This window comes from Bos taurus, chromosome 3 (assembly GCF_002263795.3).
Source record: "Bos taurus isolate L1 Dominette 01449 registration number 42190680 breed Hereford chromosome 3, ARS-UCD2.0, whole genome shotgun sequence".
Taxonomy (NCBI): Eukaryota; Metazoa; Chordata; class Mammalia; order Artiodactyla; family Bovidae; genus Bos; species Bos taurus.
The window spans coordinates 7,570,048-7,587,437 of record NC_037330.1 but is presented as its reverse complement, the minus strand read 5'-3'; the positions used below and the strand labels follow the sequence as shown (position 1 = coordinate 7,587,437).

The 17,390-nt window shown below is 48.7% G+C and overlaps 1 protein-coding gene and 1 long non-coding RNA gene across 5 annotated transcripts in view; one reads left to right on the top strand and one right to left on the bottom strand.

The window, feature by feature from the left end:
* Positions 1–7,221: 7,221 nt before the first annotated feature.
* Positions 7,222–17,390, bottom strand: part of OLFML2B (olfactomedin like 2B) — a 49,594-nt gene continuing 39,425 nt past the window's right edge. For 3 of the 4 annotated variants that reach the window (XM_005203491.3, XM_059883697.1, XM_005203492.3), the window contains exons 7-8: positions 8,808–8,984; positions 7,223–8,306 (exon numbers count right to left, since the gene is read on the bottom strand). In XM_005203491.3, the coding sequence (XP_005203548.1) occupies positions 7,705–8,306; positions 8,808–8,984 (779 nt within the window). In that variant the 3' untranslated portion in view covers positions 7,223–7,704. Of the gene's footprint in view, positions 8,307–8,807; positions 8,985–17,390 lie in introns of all 4 variants that reach the window. The other variant, NM_001100354.1, reaches the window with a different exon arrangement.
* Positions 10,903–13,293, top strand: LOC101907213 (uncharacterized). The gene is made up of 3 exons (XR_805275.4): positions 10,903–11,730; positions 12,187–12,282; positions 12,446–13,293. It is a non-coding gene; the product is annotated as an uncharacterized lncRNA (long non-coding RNA).

Here is a 17,390-nt window from a genome sequence, read left to right as displayed (position 1 = left end):
CAGTATATCTGGCTCTAGGTAAGTGATCACACCATCGTGATTATCTGGGTTGTGAAGATCTTTTTTGTACAGCTCTTCTGTGTATTCTTGCCACCTCTTCTTAATATCTTCTGCTTCTGTTAGGTCCATACCATTTCTGTCCTTTATTGAGCCCATTTTTGCATGAAATGTTCCCTTGGTATCTCTAATTTTCTTGAAGAGATCTTTAGTCTTTCCCATTCTATTGTTTTCCTCTATTTCTTTGCCTATCGCTGAGGAAAGCTTTCTTATCTCTCTTTGCTATTCTTTGGAACTCTGCATTCAAATGGGTATATCTTTCCTTTTTCCCTTTGCTTTTCACTTTCCTTCTTTTCACAGCTATTTGTAAGGCCTCCTCAGATAGCTGTTTTGCTTTTCTGCATTTCTTTTTCTTGGGGATGGTCTTGATCCCTGTCTCCTGTACAATGTCATGAACCTCCGTCCATAGTTCATCAGGCACTCTATCTATCGGATCTAGTCCCTTAAATCTATTTCTCACTTCCACTGTATAGTCATAAGGGATTTGATTTAGGTCATACCTGAATGGTCTAGTGGTTTTCCCCACTTTCTTCAATTTAAGTCTGAGTTTGGCAATAAGGAGTTCATGATCTGAGCCACAGTCAGCTCCTGGTCTTCTTTTTGCTGCCTCTATAGAGCTTCTCCATCTTTGGCTGCAAAGAATATAATCAATCTAATTTCAGTGTTGACCATCTGGTAATGTCCATGTGTAGAGTCTTCTCTTGTTTTGTTGGAAGAGGGTGTTTGCTATGACCAGTGTGTTCTCTTGGCAGAACTCTATTAGCCTTTTGCCCTGCTTCATTCCATACTCCGAGGCCAAATTTGCCTGTTACTCCAGGTGTTTCTTGACTTCCTACTTTTGCATTCCAGTCCCCTATAATGAAAAGGACATCTTTTTTGGGTGTTTGTTCTAGAAGGTCTTGTAGGTCTTCATAGAACTGTTCAACTTCAGCTTCTTCAGCATTATTGGTCGGGGCATAGACTTGGATCACCGTGATATTGAATGGTTTGCCTTGGAAATGAACAGAGATCATTCTGCTGTTTTTGAGATTGCATCCAAGTACTGTATTTTGGACTCTTTTGTTGACTATGATGGCTACTCCATTTTTTCTAAGGGATTCCTACCCAGAGTAGTAGATTATAATGGTCATCTGAGTTAAATTCGCCCATTCCAGTCCATCTTAGTTCACTGATTCCTAGAATGTCGACGTTCACTCTTGCCATCTCCTGTTTGACTGCTTCCAATTTGCCTTGATTCACGGACCTGACATTCCAGGTTCCTATGCAATATTGCTCTTTACAGCATCGAACCTTGCTTCTATCACCAGTCCCATCCACAACTGGGTGTTGTTTTTGCTTTGTCTCCATCCCTTCATTCTTTCTGGAGTTATTTCTCCACTGATTTCCAGTAGCATATTGGGCACCTACTGACCTAGGAAGTTCATCTTTCAGTGTCCTATCTTTTTGCCTTTTCATACTGTTCATGGGGTTCTCAAGGCAAGAATACTGAAGTGGTTTGCCACTCCCTTCTCCAGTGGACCACATTCTGTCATACCTGTCCACCATGACCCGTCTGTCTTGGGTGGCCCCACAGGGCACGGCTTAGTTTCATTGAGTTAGGCTGTTTTTCATATGATCAGATTGGCCAGCTGTCTGTGATTGTGGTTTCAGTCTGTCTACCCTCTGATGCCCTCTCTCAGAGCCTACCGTCTTACTTGGGTTTCTCTTACCTTGGACATGGGATGTCTCTTCACGGCTGCTCCAGCAAAGCCCAGCCACTGCTCCTTACCTTGGACATGTGGTAGCTCTGCTCCTGCGCCGTCGCAGCCACTGCTCCTGCGACATTGAGTGATGTGATTCAAAGGTCCAAATGTACAAGACATTGTTGACACAACTGGGGAAATTGAATGAGAGTTGGTTTTACTAATTTTAAGAAATCATTGTTATCCTTGTTACATTGAGGTTATGTAGGAAAATGTCCTTCTTTCAAAATAGGCCTACTGAAGTAAGTTTGGGTAAAATGTTATGATGTCCTTGAAATATTTTAGGCAATTTTTTTTTAAGTTGAAGCAAATATAATGAAATATTGATAATTATTATATTCTTGATGTTGGGGCTATGGGAGTTCATTATACTTTCCTATGTTTTTTTCTGGCTGAAAATTGTCAGTCACAATAAAAGCACAATAAAGTCACAATGAAAGCTATTGTGTGCTATTTTTGCCTTGTGCTTTGGGTGTTATTTCATTATGTCCCCAAACAGCCAATCAAAGACAGACCCATTACTGAGGGCTCAGAGAAGTTCAGTGTTTTTCCCAAGATCACACAGCCAGAACAAGGCAGAGCAGATATTTGTCCACAAAAACCCACTGTCTCCCAAAAGTGCCTCAGGCGGAAGGAAAGTATCTCGGAGCGGTGGCAAAGCTAAGAAAGGAGCCTTAAACTGATATCCCAGAGACCAGGAGACCATCAGGGAAGTCGAGAGGAGAAGCTGGCTCAAGAAATTTAAATGAGGACTTTGGCTAGTGATTTCCACTTGCTTTTACTTGCACTGCCCTGTTCTAATCTTCCATGAATCTATCCTCCTTATAGGCTGTGTGTGCTCTTTTCTGAGGTCGTATGAATGCCAAGTTGCGGAATCAGAACTCAGACTGCGGTCTTGGAACAGTTTCCTCCAGCAGACATCCCGATTCCCTTGGTGTTTTGTTGTTATTGTTTAGTCTCTAAGTTGTGTCCAAGTCTTTGTGATCCCAAGGACTGTAGCCTGCCAGGCTCCTCCATCCATGGGATTTCCCAGGCCAGAATCCTGGAAAGGCTTGCCATCTCCTTCTCTAGGGAACCTCCCCACCCCAGGGATCAAACTCGCATCTCCTGGATTGAAAGGCGGATTCTTTACCACTTATGCACCAGGGAAGCCCTCCCTTGGTGATAGCACAAAACAGGGCTGCAGGCCATCAGCCAGTTGTGTCCAGGGGTGTGAGCACATCACGTGGCCACAGAATACATGTGCTCATTGCCCGGGGGCTGGGTTGGCTGTGGGCACCTCACCCGGAGCCTGGAGGCTCACTGCTCTGGGCTGATGCTGCTGAGAGCGGTGGCTTCAGGGTGTTGGCTGGTCCCGTCCCCTGCTGTCAGCCTCTAGGGGTCTGCATGCTCAGTCCTGCCATCTTCTGCTTCTGTCCCAATGTCCCCATATCACAGAGACTTTCTCTGACCTGCCTATACAAGAAGCCACTCCCTCTCTTCCTCCTGTGTTTCTCTATATTCTTTCCCTGCTTTATTTTTATTGCCACCTGTCATAACACACATCAGTACATTCCTTTTCTCTCCTCCGCTTCAGAATATAAGATTCCTGAGCTCAGGGACTTTGTCTTGGTCACTTAGGTTCCCCAGTGGGGGTTCTGTGAATATTTGTTGAATGGATACATGTAAACATGAACAGATAAATGCAAAAATAATGTGTAGATTGTTAGTCATATTTTTCCCCACTTTTGAAAATGATACTGTTGGAAAATACTTTAATAGGAAAACAAAAGTAAATCTATTTTCCCATCAGTATCAAGCAATTAAAATGCCCCAGGTTAATAATTCAAAAAAACACACATGTTATCCACATGTTCATTGCAGCTCTATTTGCAATAGCCACGACATGGAATCAACCTAGTTGTCCACTGATAGATGAATGGATAAAGAAGTTGTGGTACATATATACAACGGAGTGTTACTAAGCCATAAAAAGGAATGAATGTGAGTCAGTTGAACTGAAGTGGATCAACTTAGTGCCTATTATACAGAGAGAAGTAAGTCAGAAAGAGAAAAACAAATATCGTATATTAATGCACATATATGGAATCTAGAAAAATGGTATTGATGAACCTGTTTGCAGGGCAGGAATAGAGATGCAGACAGAGAACAGACTTGTGGAAACAGTGAGGGTAGGGAGTAGAGGGTGTGGGACAAATTGAGACATATGTTACCACATGCAAAATAGATAGCTAGTGGAAAGCTGCTGTCAACCTGGTGCTCTGTGACAACCTAGAGGGGTGGGCAGGGGGTGGGCTGGGTGGAAGGGAGGTCCAAAGGGCGGGGACATACGTATACCTATGGCAGGTTCATGCTGTTGAATGTTGGAAACCAGCACGACTTTGTAAAGCAATTATCCTCCAATTAAAAATATATTTTAAAAAAGTGCCCCAGGTTAGGTGATGGGTTACAAAGCTCAGAGAAGACTTGGCAAATCTGGGAGCTGGAAGATCCCCCTTCATTTCACAGGTCAGGGAAAGGCCAGGAGGGTCGGTACCTACCTGGCTGTTTGTCTGCCTCTTCAACTTTCTGAAAAACTCATTCTCTAATTCTTCATGTTTCTGAAACTCAGTCCGGCGATGATAAAGCTGCTTGGACAAGTCCTGGATGTGCTCAGGGGAAGTGTTTCCGACCACCCAGCGTCAGGCCTGAGGTCACCCCTTCCGCTGCTTCCTCCTTCCAGCGTGTGGGAGGTACCTGGGGAGCAGAGCCTCACCTGGCCTGAGTGGGCATTTCGGCCCTGGGGCAAGTAGATCGCCCAGACAGGCGGCAGCTGGCATCCCTGGGGCTGCTTCTCAGGGCCCCTTGCGCTCCCAGCAGGGGGAGCTCCGTGACGACTGAGAGGGGCTGGGAGGAGCTCAGAGGAGCCAGGGCAGGAAAACTGGTGCTCGGGTGAGGAGCCACATGAGTGTCCGTGTGGGAGCCTGATCCCAGAGTCACCGAGGAGGTGGGCAGCTGCCTTCTTACCTGCTGACCAGCCCTGTCCGGGGCCCGAGGATCCAGGCTGCGGACGCTTACTCCTTTGGCGTAGGTGATACAGCTGCCTGGTCCTTGCTCTGCCGCTCCTGCCTCTAGGCTCCTCAGCCCAGGTTCTGGCTTTTCAGGGGACACGGCTCATGTCCTAGGACCCCTACACCTGCACCTTTCAGCCAGGCCTCCCAGAACGAATTATTTTCCATAGCAGCTGGGGCCCTTCCTGGTCCCTGCCCACATCCTACTGATCCCCATTGCTTGTTCCTAAGGCTTATCCCTGAAGGCCAGTCTGCCCTGGAAACTTGAAGTCTGAGACCTTCCTTTGTCGACATGGCAGGGCAGCCCAACCCTCAGGAGGCTGATGCAGAGACCTGAGGAGTGGGCAGATTGGGAAGTCCTGGCAAGATCTGGATAGAGCAAAGTGCCTAGGCTACGGTTCAGGCACAGAGAGGAGAGGGGCACACAACCAGCCAAGCCTCTGGGCCGCCCAGCAGTGAGGTCCCAGGAGGGCTGAGTGTGCCTAGGTGACAAGCCCTCGTCTGGGAGTCTGGTGTACATGTGTGCATGCTCAGTCATGTCTGATTCTTACGACCCCATGGACTGTAGCCCGCCAGGCTCCTCTGTCCATGGAATTTTCCAGGCAAGAGTACTGGAGTGGGGTGCCATTGCCTTCTCCAGGGCATCTTCCTGACCCAGGGATCAAACCTGCATCTCCTACATCTCCTGCATTGGCAGGCAGATTCTTTAGCACTGAGCTACCTGGGTAGTCTGGCAAGGTATCACTTTACATAGATGGATGGGTGTGTGCAGGGGCCGGGGCGGCGTGGATGGCTGGCTGGGTAGACAGATGGCTGGATAGACAGATGAACATTTCCATAAGATGTGAGCTCCCACCAGTTACTCTCCTGGTGGCTTACCCCATTCCCTCAGAGCAGGGGCTCATGCTGACTCTGCTATGGTTTCCACCTGGGGCCTGACAGAAGGGCCAAAGTCTAGGGAGGCAATGCTTCTCTCTCCTCTAGCAGGGCAAGGCCTCTGGACGTGGGCAACTCTACCCCCATTATCGTCCATCAAAGTCTTTTTGAACCCCGGACATACCAGCTTGTAAGCCCTGCTGCTGCCTCCAAGCCTGATAGGCACTAGCATCTGTTTCAGAGAATTTGACCCAAACAGCCCCAAGACAAAGTGAAGTCATTTGGATTTTCGTTATTTAGAATAGTCTAAGTGGAGGAAGCTGCTAGCGGGGTGGGGGTGGAAGCCACCCACTGTGCAGAGAGGTATAAGCTATGGGGATGACTGCAGGCCAGGCGGGGTGGGGGCGGTGGGAAGGGCAGAGGTGGGGGAGAGGGGTGTGTCTGTGCACAAGGACTCAGCAGGCAGTGCTGCTCCCTCTATGGGGGTGGAGGTAGAGATGGTGCAGTGTGGGGACAGTGTGGTGACCTGTCTTCCCACATCACTCTTGGGTTTGCCTACCACCCACAACCTCTGGAGAAAGATGTCCCTCCAAGGCCAGGACAAATAGAGTCACAGCCAGGCCCCCCAGGCCTCCTTGGAAAGGGAAACACTCGAGAGCACTCTCTCTGGAACAGTCTGGGGTGCTGCTCCCAAGGCCTGTGGCTCCCACCCCTTTGATGGTGTCTGGGAATGACTACTTGGCACAGTCTGGGGTGGGTGGCTGGGGCTGGTGGGGATGGTGTAGAGGACTTTGGAGGACCAGGCCACGCTGACACTGAAGTTGGCCTGCTCCGTGATCACCTCGGCCAGCATCTGGTTGTCAGTGGGCTTGTCTCTGCCCAGGCTTCTGTCTCATGATTTGTGTCATGTGGAGGAAAGGGCTTGCTTGTGGGCAGCAGGCACTCACACACAGGCATGGGGAGGATCTACCCAGTTCCCACAGGGGCCTTGTTTCAGAAGAAGGCCCTTCCCCTTCTGGGGAAGCTGGGAAGGAAGGCTGGCTGAATGTGAATGTTCAGGATCAGCGGAGGAGAGCACTGTGGGAAAAGGGGAAATTAATTGTTTGTAAGCTTCGTAAGAAGTACAGGGTAAAGGTCACACTCAGCTTTATATTTTCAATGGTGCCAACCACCAGACTACATGGAGAAAGACGAAGGAATGAACAGGTTCCTACATCTTGGGTAATGACTAGGAAAAAACCCGAACAGATCAAGGAAGCTGGTTGACAGTGGAAGAGCCGGGGAGGGATCAATGCCACAGAGCAAGTGCCGTGGGAGTCAGCTCATTCCAAATTCCACCCCTCAGCCCCCCAACGGAGCCCCGCTCTAGGAGGGAGAGGAGCTGCCTGGGAGCAGCTCAGCATGAGTATGGTTCTGTGAAACATAGACTCATCTCCTTCTGGGGGAGGCATATAATCCTGTCAGACATAGCCATGCTAAACAAAAACGCATTTGGGGTTATTTTTAATTTCTTCTTTATTTAAAAAAAAAAAGCATTTTTTTTAATGTTTTTTTTTCCTTCAAAAACTTCTCCAATACATAAAAAAAAATTTCCCCCCCCTTAGCACTTCTTTCTTGCCTCCTTCACTCCTGCTCCTGGTGCCATCTGCCTACAAGACCCTGATGACGAAACCTTCTCAGATGGAGATCAGGAATCTGGAGGGGGTTGAGGGTTTGAAGGAAGGTGGTTACTGGTCAAAAGGAGAAGTTGATTTGCACAAAAATATAAACCATGGAGGGTGAGACCAGCACATACACGAATGGATTGATCTACAATCCACATAGAAAAAATAGACCCAAATTGTCATTTTACATTTGCAATATTATACAAAATAATATATATTTTTTAAACAACACATGCGTACACACACACACACACACACAAACACACGCAAGGTGCCAGTAGCCCCGCTGCACTTCGGCTTGTGGGGACAGGGGTGTCAGTAGGCGAAGATGACATGATAGGTGACCTGGTGGCCATTGTCCCAGGCATAGAGCAGGCGGTCCTTGGGGTTATAGTCTATCTGGGTGGTGTAGGAGTACTCATTCTCAAACAGCAGCCTGGGGACGATCTGGGTGTTGGTGTGGGTGTCGAAGGCGTAGGAGATGTTGGCGTTGCGCTGGTTGTGGCTGTCCACGGCGTACAGCACCCCACAGATGACAAAGCAGTTGCCGTAGAGGTTCCTCCGGAGCCCCGTGCGCCACGTGGTCTCCTTCTGCGTGCTCAGGTCCACGGCATTGAGCTTGCTCAGCACGATGACCTCCTGGCTGAAGCCCTCGTCATCCAGGGCCGGATAGATGAGCCACAGCCCATTCTCGTCCACAGCAAAGTCCACGTCCGAGTGGCCCTGCCACCGCCAGGGTGTGGCCTCCTCATAGGCTACGTCATGGAGCATGGCCCAGGCAGCCACGTAGCGCTGCTTCAGGTCATACTTGATGATGTTGCGGGTGAAGGCCCGGTTGTAGTAGAAGGCACCATTGTACACCACGTGGCCCGTGCCAATCCAGCTGTAGGGGAGCTTGTAGGAATTGCTCCAGCGACCTGCGGGCGGTGAGAAGGCAGGAGGCTTCAGGGCGACAGTGCAGTGACAGCCGCCAGGCGGGGAGGGTGAAGGAGCAGCCCAAAGGGAGGGGATGCGCCATGGGCTTGGGGTCTGGAGCCCTGGGTTTGTGTCTTGGCTCTGCCACTTCCTACTTCTGTGAGGCACCCTCATCTGTCATTTATAAATGACAATTCCCACTCCCCTCGTTGAGCTACTTCAAGGATCCAGATGCTAACATACATGAACATGGTTTATAAACAGTCAAGGACCACGGGAAAGGGAAGATATATCACTTCCCTTGGGTAGTTGTCCCATGTCTCAGGGGCTGGAAGATGAAAAGGGGTGTGGAAGAGGGACATCCTATTGCTAGAAGTGTCTTTTACCATCAGAAGAAGGTTTTCCCCTTCTTATCCACTGTGTGCACCTTGGGTGATCTGGTCATTAAAACAGAGGACATGGAGAAGGAAGACCCTCCCTCAAGCTGGACCTGTAGCACGTACCTTGTTTGAAGTTCTCCAGGTTCCGGAACTCTACCAGGGTGTTGCCATAGTAATAGTTGGTTACATAAATCCGCTCATCTTTGGCCAGGGGGTCCTTCATCCAGGCCCCCTCATTCCGCCCATACGTGTTTTGTGTAATCGGCCCTGTGATGGTGGAGAGGGTGTCCTTGCACCTTCCTGATGGAGGAGAGGGGGATGGAGGGGTTAGGCTGATGGAAGAATGCCCCACCCCTAGGGCCCTTGCTGGCTGCCCCTCCTGGAGTCTGAACCCCTCCACAGGCTTCTACAGTCCTGTGTAACCAACATAACACCAGATGTTTGCCCAGCATCCTCCCCTGCTGCTCCTCTTATCTATCCAAGGTGTGTCTGACTCTTTGGGACCCCATGGGCTGTAGCCCACCAGGCTCCTCTGTCCATGGGATTCTTCAGGCAAGGATACTGGAGTGGGCTGCCATCTCTGACACCAGGAGATTTTCCCGACCCAGGGATCGAACCTGCATCTCATCTGTCTCCTGCGTTGGCAGGCAGGTTCTTTACCACTAGCACCACCTGGGAAGCTCCTTATTTACCCTAGTCTACTCTTATGAAGCCGTCTACTGCCACCATCCTGGGCCACATTCATGCCACCACGCTTTGCTCCTGCTGACCACTTAGTCCTACAAACTCACCCCTCAGGGATCTAAGCTCCCATGTGCTTTTCTGACACCACTTTCTCCTCTGAAAAACCATTCTATCCCCCATTGGATTCCATCCTGCTCCCACAGTATTGTGAATGTGCCTCTCTTACAGGACACGTCACCTTCTGTTTTGACAATGCCTGTGCATGTCTCTCCTGATTCAATGCCCATCCCCACCTCAAGCATAAACCCCAGGGGGTAGGGGCTGTGGCTGTCCCCTTCGTGTCCTTGGTCCTCAGAACACAGTGTCTGACAGGCCGTGGGCACTGGGCAGATGCTCTGAAACTTGCATGAATACCCGGCAGCATGAGAAAGGTGACCAGAGGAGAGGACTCTGCATGCCCAGGAACATAGAGCTTCACCAGCCACCGGGCAGCCCCAAGGCGGTTGGCCCAGACCAGCAGCAGAGAGCAGCCCTGACTGTGCAGTGGGTGTCATGTCCCTGAGGCCCACCTGCTGGGTCCGAGAGAGCTGTCCTCAAGCCTACGCCCCTGTGAGCAGGGTGCCAGGACCCCATTCTGGGAATTGGAGAGGCCTGGGACCAAGTTCCCAGATAAGGAGCTTGTTCTGGGCTGTAGGAGCCTCCTTCAAAGGTCAGGTCTGCTTTAGTAGGACAGGCACTCTGCCATGCCCTCCTGAGTGACCCCCTGAGAAGTCCTCAAAGACCACTAGAATCACGTGTGTGTGTGTGTGTGTGTGTGTGTGTGTGTGTGTGCGCGCTCAGTCGTGTTCGACTCTCTACAATCCCACAGACTGTAGCCCGCCAGGCTCCTCTGTCCATGGGATTCTCCAGGCAAGAATACTGGAGTGGGCTGCTGTTTCCTACTCCAGGGGATCTTCCTGCCCAAGGGATCACAACCCCATCTCTTGTATCTCCTGCATTGGCAGGAGGATTCTCTACCACTGTGCCACCTGCGAAGCCCCATAGACATGCTGGGTTCTAAATCAATTCGAAAGCCTGCCTGCATGCTTACTATGCAGTATTATTATATTGAACATGGCCCCAAATGATACTAAAATCATGTGGCCACTTACTGAGAGCATGTCTTTTTGCTCTTTTTGTCTCTGCACTAATGGTTATGAAGGAGACGGGAAGAGAGGGATGTGGGAGAAGCTGATTAACCCAGCTTTTACAACTTCCTCCTCCTCTCTGGTGGCTTAGATGGTAAGAATCTGCCTACAATGTAGAAGACCTGGGTTCGATCCCTGGGTCAGGAAGATCCCCTGGAGAAGGGAATGGTACCCACTCCAGTATTTTTTTTTTTAAGTACAAAATAATTTATTACATCATTATATAGGTTGGCATTATTTTACAATGAATTCTTTTCTCTGAACAATTATGAATCTAAATATACACTTAGCGTGAAGGAAAACAATTTTAATTAGAACAGTTTCTCTAAATAAAATCTTTTGAATTTATATTTGTCTTAAAAGGAAGTATTAATGTTACAGACATATTTATATGGTTCTGAAAAAAACATATTCAATGATGCTATTACTGTTTTCTTATATTACTTATACTGTATAAGACAGTATTCTTATCAAGATAATTCCATGGACAGAGAAACTTGGCGGGCTACAGTCCATGGGGTCGCAAAGAGTCGGACATGAATGAGCAGCTAACACTTTGACTTCACGCTCTTCCTCCTCCTGGCAGCTGGGACCAGCAGAACACCCCCTCCCCAACCTGCCATCAACACTGGCTCGTGGACGGGCAGCAGCGATGAGAGGGATCTGCCCCTGACACTCACATGGGACCAAAGAGCAAGGGCCCACGGCTCAGATTCAGGGCCCTCTCAACTCCAGGCCACCCCTGTTTCCAAACTGTTTCAATCTGTTCCATCCCTCCTGCTCCCACATTAGTGGTCTGAGCTGGCAGGACGGGGCAGGCGCTGTGCCCTTGGCCCCGCGCCTGGGGCAGCCAGGCGTCTAAAAGCAGGATAAACATTGTTTCCCAGGCAGGCCGCACAGTTGGGTGCAATTGGCAGGGCTCAGGCATCTCTGTGTGGGGTTTATTAGGTCCTGGTCTGACAGAGAGGGGAGGGTTTTGGTCTCTGTAAGACAAACAACAGAGCCTACCAGCCAAAGCCTCATTCCCCCACAACTGAGCTCATCTGCTCGAGACAATAAAACAAAAGAATCTGCGTGAGCCTGGGCAGCAGAGTTCTGATGGAAAATATCTCGTTCCCTGGTGCTGAGTGGGACCCTGCCTGCCAGTGGAGAAGCTGTGCTTCCTCAGAACTAAGGTGAGCCCTAGCGTGCCATGCCCAGAGAGGGGCATTTTTGCTTGCCCCCTTCCCCTGGAAAAGCCCAGTGAGGACCCAACTCCCTGCATCAGAGGCAGACCCCAGCCAATACCCAGAGCCTCGCAAGTGGCTGTGAGAAGCCAGGAGTCTCTGTCAGGGTCGCTATGGCTATGCCACCTTCCTGCCCAGACGCGGAAACTGCAGATGAGCTCTTGGAAACTGGGACTCGTCTAAGCTTCGATGCACTGCATCGCCCCAGGCAGCTTCCAAACCCCTACAGGGTTCTGTCTCAGCACTAAGGCTCTGCGGTGACGGGGCCTTAATGTGAAGCTAGAGAACGTGCACCCCCCCTCCCCGATTTGTAGCCAGAGGTCTGGCATTGCTCTTGGTCTTGCTACAGACCCCCAAGGTCTGTGTTTCATCTGAAAAGTCACAGAGCTTTCACTTCTTCCACAGAAAAACAAGCAAAATATATGCCCTCTCTACATCATGAGCACACTTGGAGAATGCACTCTGATGATGGTATAGAAGGCTGAGTATTGTCTTCCAAAGGTATCCAACTCCTAATCCTGAACGGGACTGTACATGGCAACAGAGAGTTTGCCAATGTGATTACCTCAGGGATGCTATGATGGAGGGTGGCCAGGGGAGGGGGGAGACTAGCCTGTATTATTCAGGGGGGTCCTAATCACAGTCATAAGTATCCTCATAATAGGGAGGCAGACGGAGATTTGACTGAGAAGAGGAGGCAACCTGAGGATGGAAGCAAAGGAAGGATGAGGAGGAGGCCCCAAGCCAAGGAATGCAGGCAGCCACCCGAGACTAGAAAAAGCAAGGACGGGACCATCCCTTGGAGCCTCAGGAAGCAACCAGTCTCCTGACAGCTTGATTTTAGTCCTGAAAGACTCATTTTAGCCTTCTAGTCTCCAGAACATTCGAGAATAAATTTCTATTGTTTAAGCCATTAAGTTTGTGGTAATCTGTTACAGGAGGCAAAGGAAACTAAAACAGATGGAGGCTGCTTCTGGAGTCAAGCATCTTTATTTCTGTAGGAAGAAGGGAGTCTCAGCTTACAGCTTCCAAGTCCTGACACCCAGGACCTCAGGATGTATCACCATATGCCCTCAGATAGAGCAAATGCCAGCAACACACAGAGGGGTTCAGCACAGGCAGAAACAGTGATAGGTGTGTGTGGTCTGGGAGCATGTGGAGACGGGTTCAAGGGAGGTGAGTAAACCACGAGGCCCAGGCCCATCACTATGGTCGGAGAGTCTGGGGCCATTCAGATGCTCCCACCCTTGGCAGCAAAGCGTCAGCCCTGGAGAGAAGAAACCACGTGTTTATTCCTTTCCAAGGCTAATGAGAGAAAGAAGGGAGAGAGTTCAAAGGCACTGTGGAGAAAAGAGAATGCTTCTGCCTGCTGCTCAGAAGTTCTCCCCCACAGTATGGTGACAGGGAACATTTCCTAAGCTGTCTCTATGTACTAACTCATCTTATCATCAATGGTCCTGGGAGACAGCTGGCCCTGCTTCAGATTCCCAGGGTCTGGGGATGGGATGGGGAGGGGGGTGGGAGGGGGGTTCAGGATGGGGAACACATGTACACCCGTGGCAGATTCATGTCAATGTATGGCAAAACCAATACAATACTGTAATTAGCCTCCAAAAAATAAAAAAAATTAAAAATTTTAATTTAATTTAAAAAAAGATGGCAGACAGCATATATAATAGGCCTTCCTCCTGCCTCAAATGCTATGAAGTCATGACAAATTTGATATGATAAATTAGCATGCTTCATTTTAAAAATAATCTTTTGATCTCTCTCTTCTGTAAGTGGTTGCCCAAGTGATATGTGGTCACTTGGAGTACTTGAAAATACAATTATTCTCTTTCAGGAGAGCATATGTATGTAATGTATAAAAATTTTGCTATTAGAATTAAAACTGCCACTTCAGAGGAAATGAATGATTTTGCTCTAGCTGAACCAAATGTATTAGATGATTAAACCTCCCGCAAAGGAGATTTATGCACAGAGAGGGTTCCTTCTTTATATAAGTTAACTATGGTAAATACCTACCATTTTTATTAATTTCATCTTCTCTGGTGAAAAGATTTTTTATTTATCTCTTCAACAACTTAAGTAAAATGTAGAAGTTCTAGCCCTACTTGACTAAAACCAAACGACAACAGCAAAAATAACTTGGAGGATAACAGAAATGTTTCTGGCCCATAGAAACATCTCTATTATACTGGTTTCTAAATTTCTTTATTTGCAGATGGTGTAGCCCTCACATGTAAAATACCATCTATGAACTAGGAATAGAGGATAGAGACAGGACCACGAAATCAAGCTATTTGTCCCAAACTCATTCTCTAGTGTTTTCCCCTTGGTTGTTGCTCAGTTGCTAAATTATGTTCAACTCTTTGCATCATCTCTTTTAATTTAATGTACTGATGGACAGTACAGCAGTCTTCCCTGTCCTTCACTGTCTCCTAGAGTCTGCTCAAATTCATGTCCACTGAGTCGATGATGCTAGCCAACCATCTCATCCTGTTTTTTCCTTAAGCTCCAGTTATATTTGAAATAGGTTCCCCTTGATATCTGTGGGGGATTGGTTCCAGGAGTCCTGATGGATAATGAAATTCGCAGAGGCTCAAGACCATCATGTAAAATGTCTCAGTACAATGAATACAGTGCAGCTTCCATATGTCAGAGTTCCTCGTCCTCGGATTCCACCAACTATGGCCCAAGGATACAGAAGGCCATTTGAGTGAGTCTCTTTGAAGCTAAAGGATATCTTGCCTTATCTATTATATGTATTATCTTCTAAAATGTTTATAGGTTAACAACAAAAAAAAGGTTCCCAGGGTCTGTAGGGGCTTTTCCTCTCAGCACATCAAGCTGCTCAATCTTGCCATCTAACAAAAAGAAGTCAGCACACAAGAGGCCCCTCTGCCCTCTAGGGCTCCCAGCTGTGGCTGTCACGTGGCAGGCCTCCACTACAGGGTGGAGCAGCCCCAACACACTCCTCTGCCCCTCCCCGATGGCTGCCTTAAATGCTTGCGCAGCGTCCACTGGGGATGCTCTCTGGCCCTTTTATCCGAGTCAAGCCTGTCTTGTGCACCCACCCTCTTCACACACTCGGTTTTCCTACCCCTCTCTCCTGGTTCCCACTTGCCATCCAGGTCAGGCTGTCTTTGGCTGGTTCTCTTTTCTGCCCGCCTTTCAGATGTCATCTCTCAGAGCCCCAGTTTCAGCCCCTTGTCTTCCTCTTTTTCTTCCTGTATTCCCCGGGCACACTTGGCTCTCACTCAGCCCAGACTTTGTTTCTGAGCGCCAGGTGGCCACCCCGTTATGAGACACTTCCCTCCTGAGTGTCCTCCGGACTCCTTAATGGATTCAAAAAGGAATTCATTTGCTTCAGTTCACAGCCTGTTCCTCCTATACTTCTGTCCGGGAGAAAGGCATGGCGCACCATTCACCAAGCCGGGAATCTTGGTTCTCCTTGCTGTCCACCTCTCCTCTACGCATGGCCCCATTGGTCGCCGTCTCCCCCCTCTTCACTTCTCAGCTCTTCCATTCCACCTCTGTGCTTAGCTTAGACCTCACGGTCCCTTGCCTGGATCACTCCAGTTACGATGGTGGTTTCTATGGCTCGTCTCTAACCCCTTCTAACCCATCCAACCCCTGTGCCCAGAAGTCCTGAGCTGCCTTGCTGCTTGAACCCTTCACTCACCATCATCAACTGCTGCAGGAAGCCCTAGGTCCTATCCCAGTGCATCAGCCCCTCCTTCAATGCCATCACTTCTTGCCATCTCCCCTCAATCAGAGTTCTCAAACTCAAATGCCTCTAGAGGCCAGGTGTGATGGAAATGGGTGAAGCAGGCTGAGTATGAGAGGATGAGTAACAACAGAGACTGGAGTGGATTGAAGAGCAGCCGACCTAAAGGCATTCAAGTTTAAGGCTGACAAGACATCTTGGGGGCGCATTTGGCCCTCGGGTTGCCAGCTTTGAGATCTCTTGCCCATACCTAACTGCTCATACAGCCCATGGTGCCGTGCCTGGAGGTAGCTTCATGGACATGTGAACCGGGCAATCACCTTTTCAAAGCTCTGCTATGGCCATCTTGTAATTCTTAATCATTTTAGTTTGGATTTTTATTTTATAGTTAGAATCTAATAGGACAACTGGGCATGTGCATGAGCAGAGGACACAGTACATGTGTCCACCTTCCTGTGGCCCACTTGCGTGCAGGGGACACCGGTGGGCCCACTGCTCGTGGGGTTACGGTGAGACTCAGAGTGAAGATAAGGCAGGTGTGTTGTCCCTGTGACTGAGTGCGCGGAGCATTGCAGCCCCAGAGGCCACACTGGCCATTCTAAACAGAACCTCGAATGCAGAAAGAAGGCAGCGGTATGCTAGGAACCACAAATAACCAAGTAATCCCAGTATATTCTTTCTTACTTGTGTTATTTCCTTGGAGTAGACAATAACTCATGCTGAAAATGTTATAGAAGAGGGAAAGATAGGGCAACTCACAGTTCCTTTTCTTTTATTCAGGGAGCCAAATGTAGGGAGTGGGGGTAGACTGTGAGCATATTAAGAAGAGAAACAGATGAGTTTGTCGTGTGCAGTATTTTCACTGGGCTGCTAAGAACACATTACACAGGAACATAGGAGCCATGAAAAACAAACTGTATCATCTTGGTGGACTCCACACGTGAGTTAAATGATCTTATCTTTGCATTGAAAACTGGTAGTGCACAATATAAACAAGAATGATAAAATTCACGCCAGTTATTTAAGTTTTTAAAAAAGTATTTCTTACAATGGCATGAAGTAGCAAAGAAAAAAACCAAGTGAATGAGAGAGAGACATCAGAGAAGAAAGGAAACAGCTTTATATTCACTATCTTCAATGGCACTTTCCATCTTGCTTTTTGAACTGGGGCTCCATGTTTTCACTTTGCAATGGGCTCAACAAAATGTGTAGTCAGCCCTAACTAAACTGGTTCACTGCTGGGGCTCTTGTTGACTCTGGTCCTTCTTATTGCAATGCCACCGTCCTTCCTGGCTGGTTTTGCCTCATCCCTCAAGACAGCTAGGTCAACTTCTCTTTCCAGAGGAGAGTCCCTCTGACCGCAAAGCACTCTATGCATCTGCTCACCACCCTGAGTTGAAATTGGGTTTGTCAGGTGGCTCAGTGGTAAAGAATTTACCTGCCAATGCAGGAGCCACAGGAGATGTGGGTTCCATCCCTGGGTTGGGAAGATCGCCTGGAGGAGGAAATGGCAACCCTCTCCAGTTTTATTGTCTGGAGAATCCCATGGACAGAAGAGCCTGGCGGTCTACAGTCCATGGGATCACAAAGAGTCAGACATGAATGAACAGCTAAACACCACCGATCATCTGAACTGAAACTGTGTTTCTGGGTCCCATATACGAGCTTGTGCACAACTCCAGGTCGGGGACCCTGCCTCACCTGCTTTTGTAGGATCAACACCTACAGCGCCAGCACTCAGTACTGTCCTTCAACTCAGTACTGACAAATGTGAGTGTGCCCCTCTGCTTAGAACCTTCTCTAACACCTTTAGATCTAAGTCCTCATGTCTTACTCCCTTCATCATCAGGCCCTCTCCCCTGCCTCTCCTGGTCTGTGC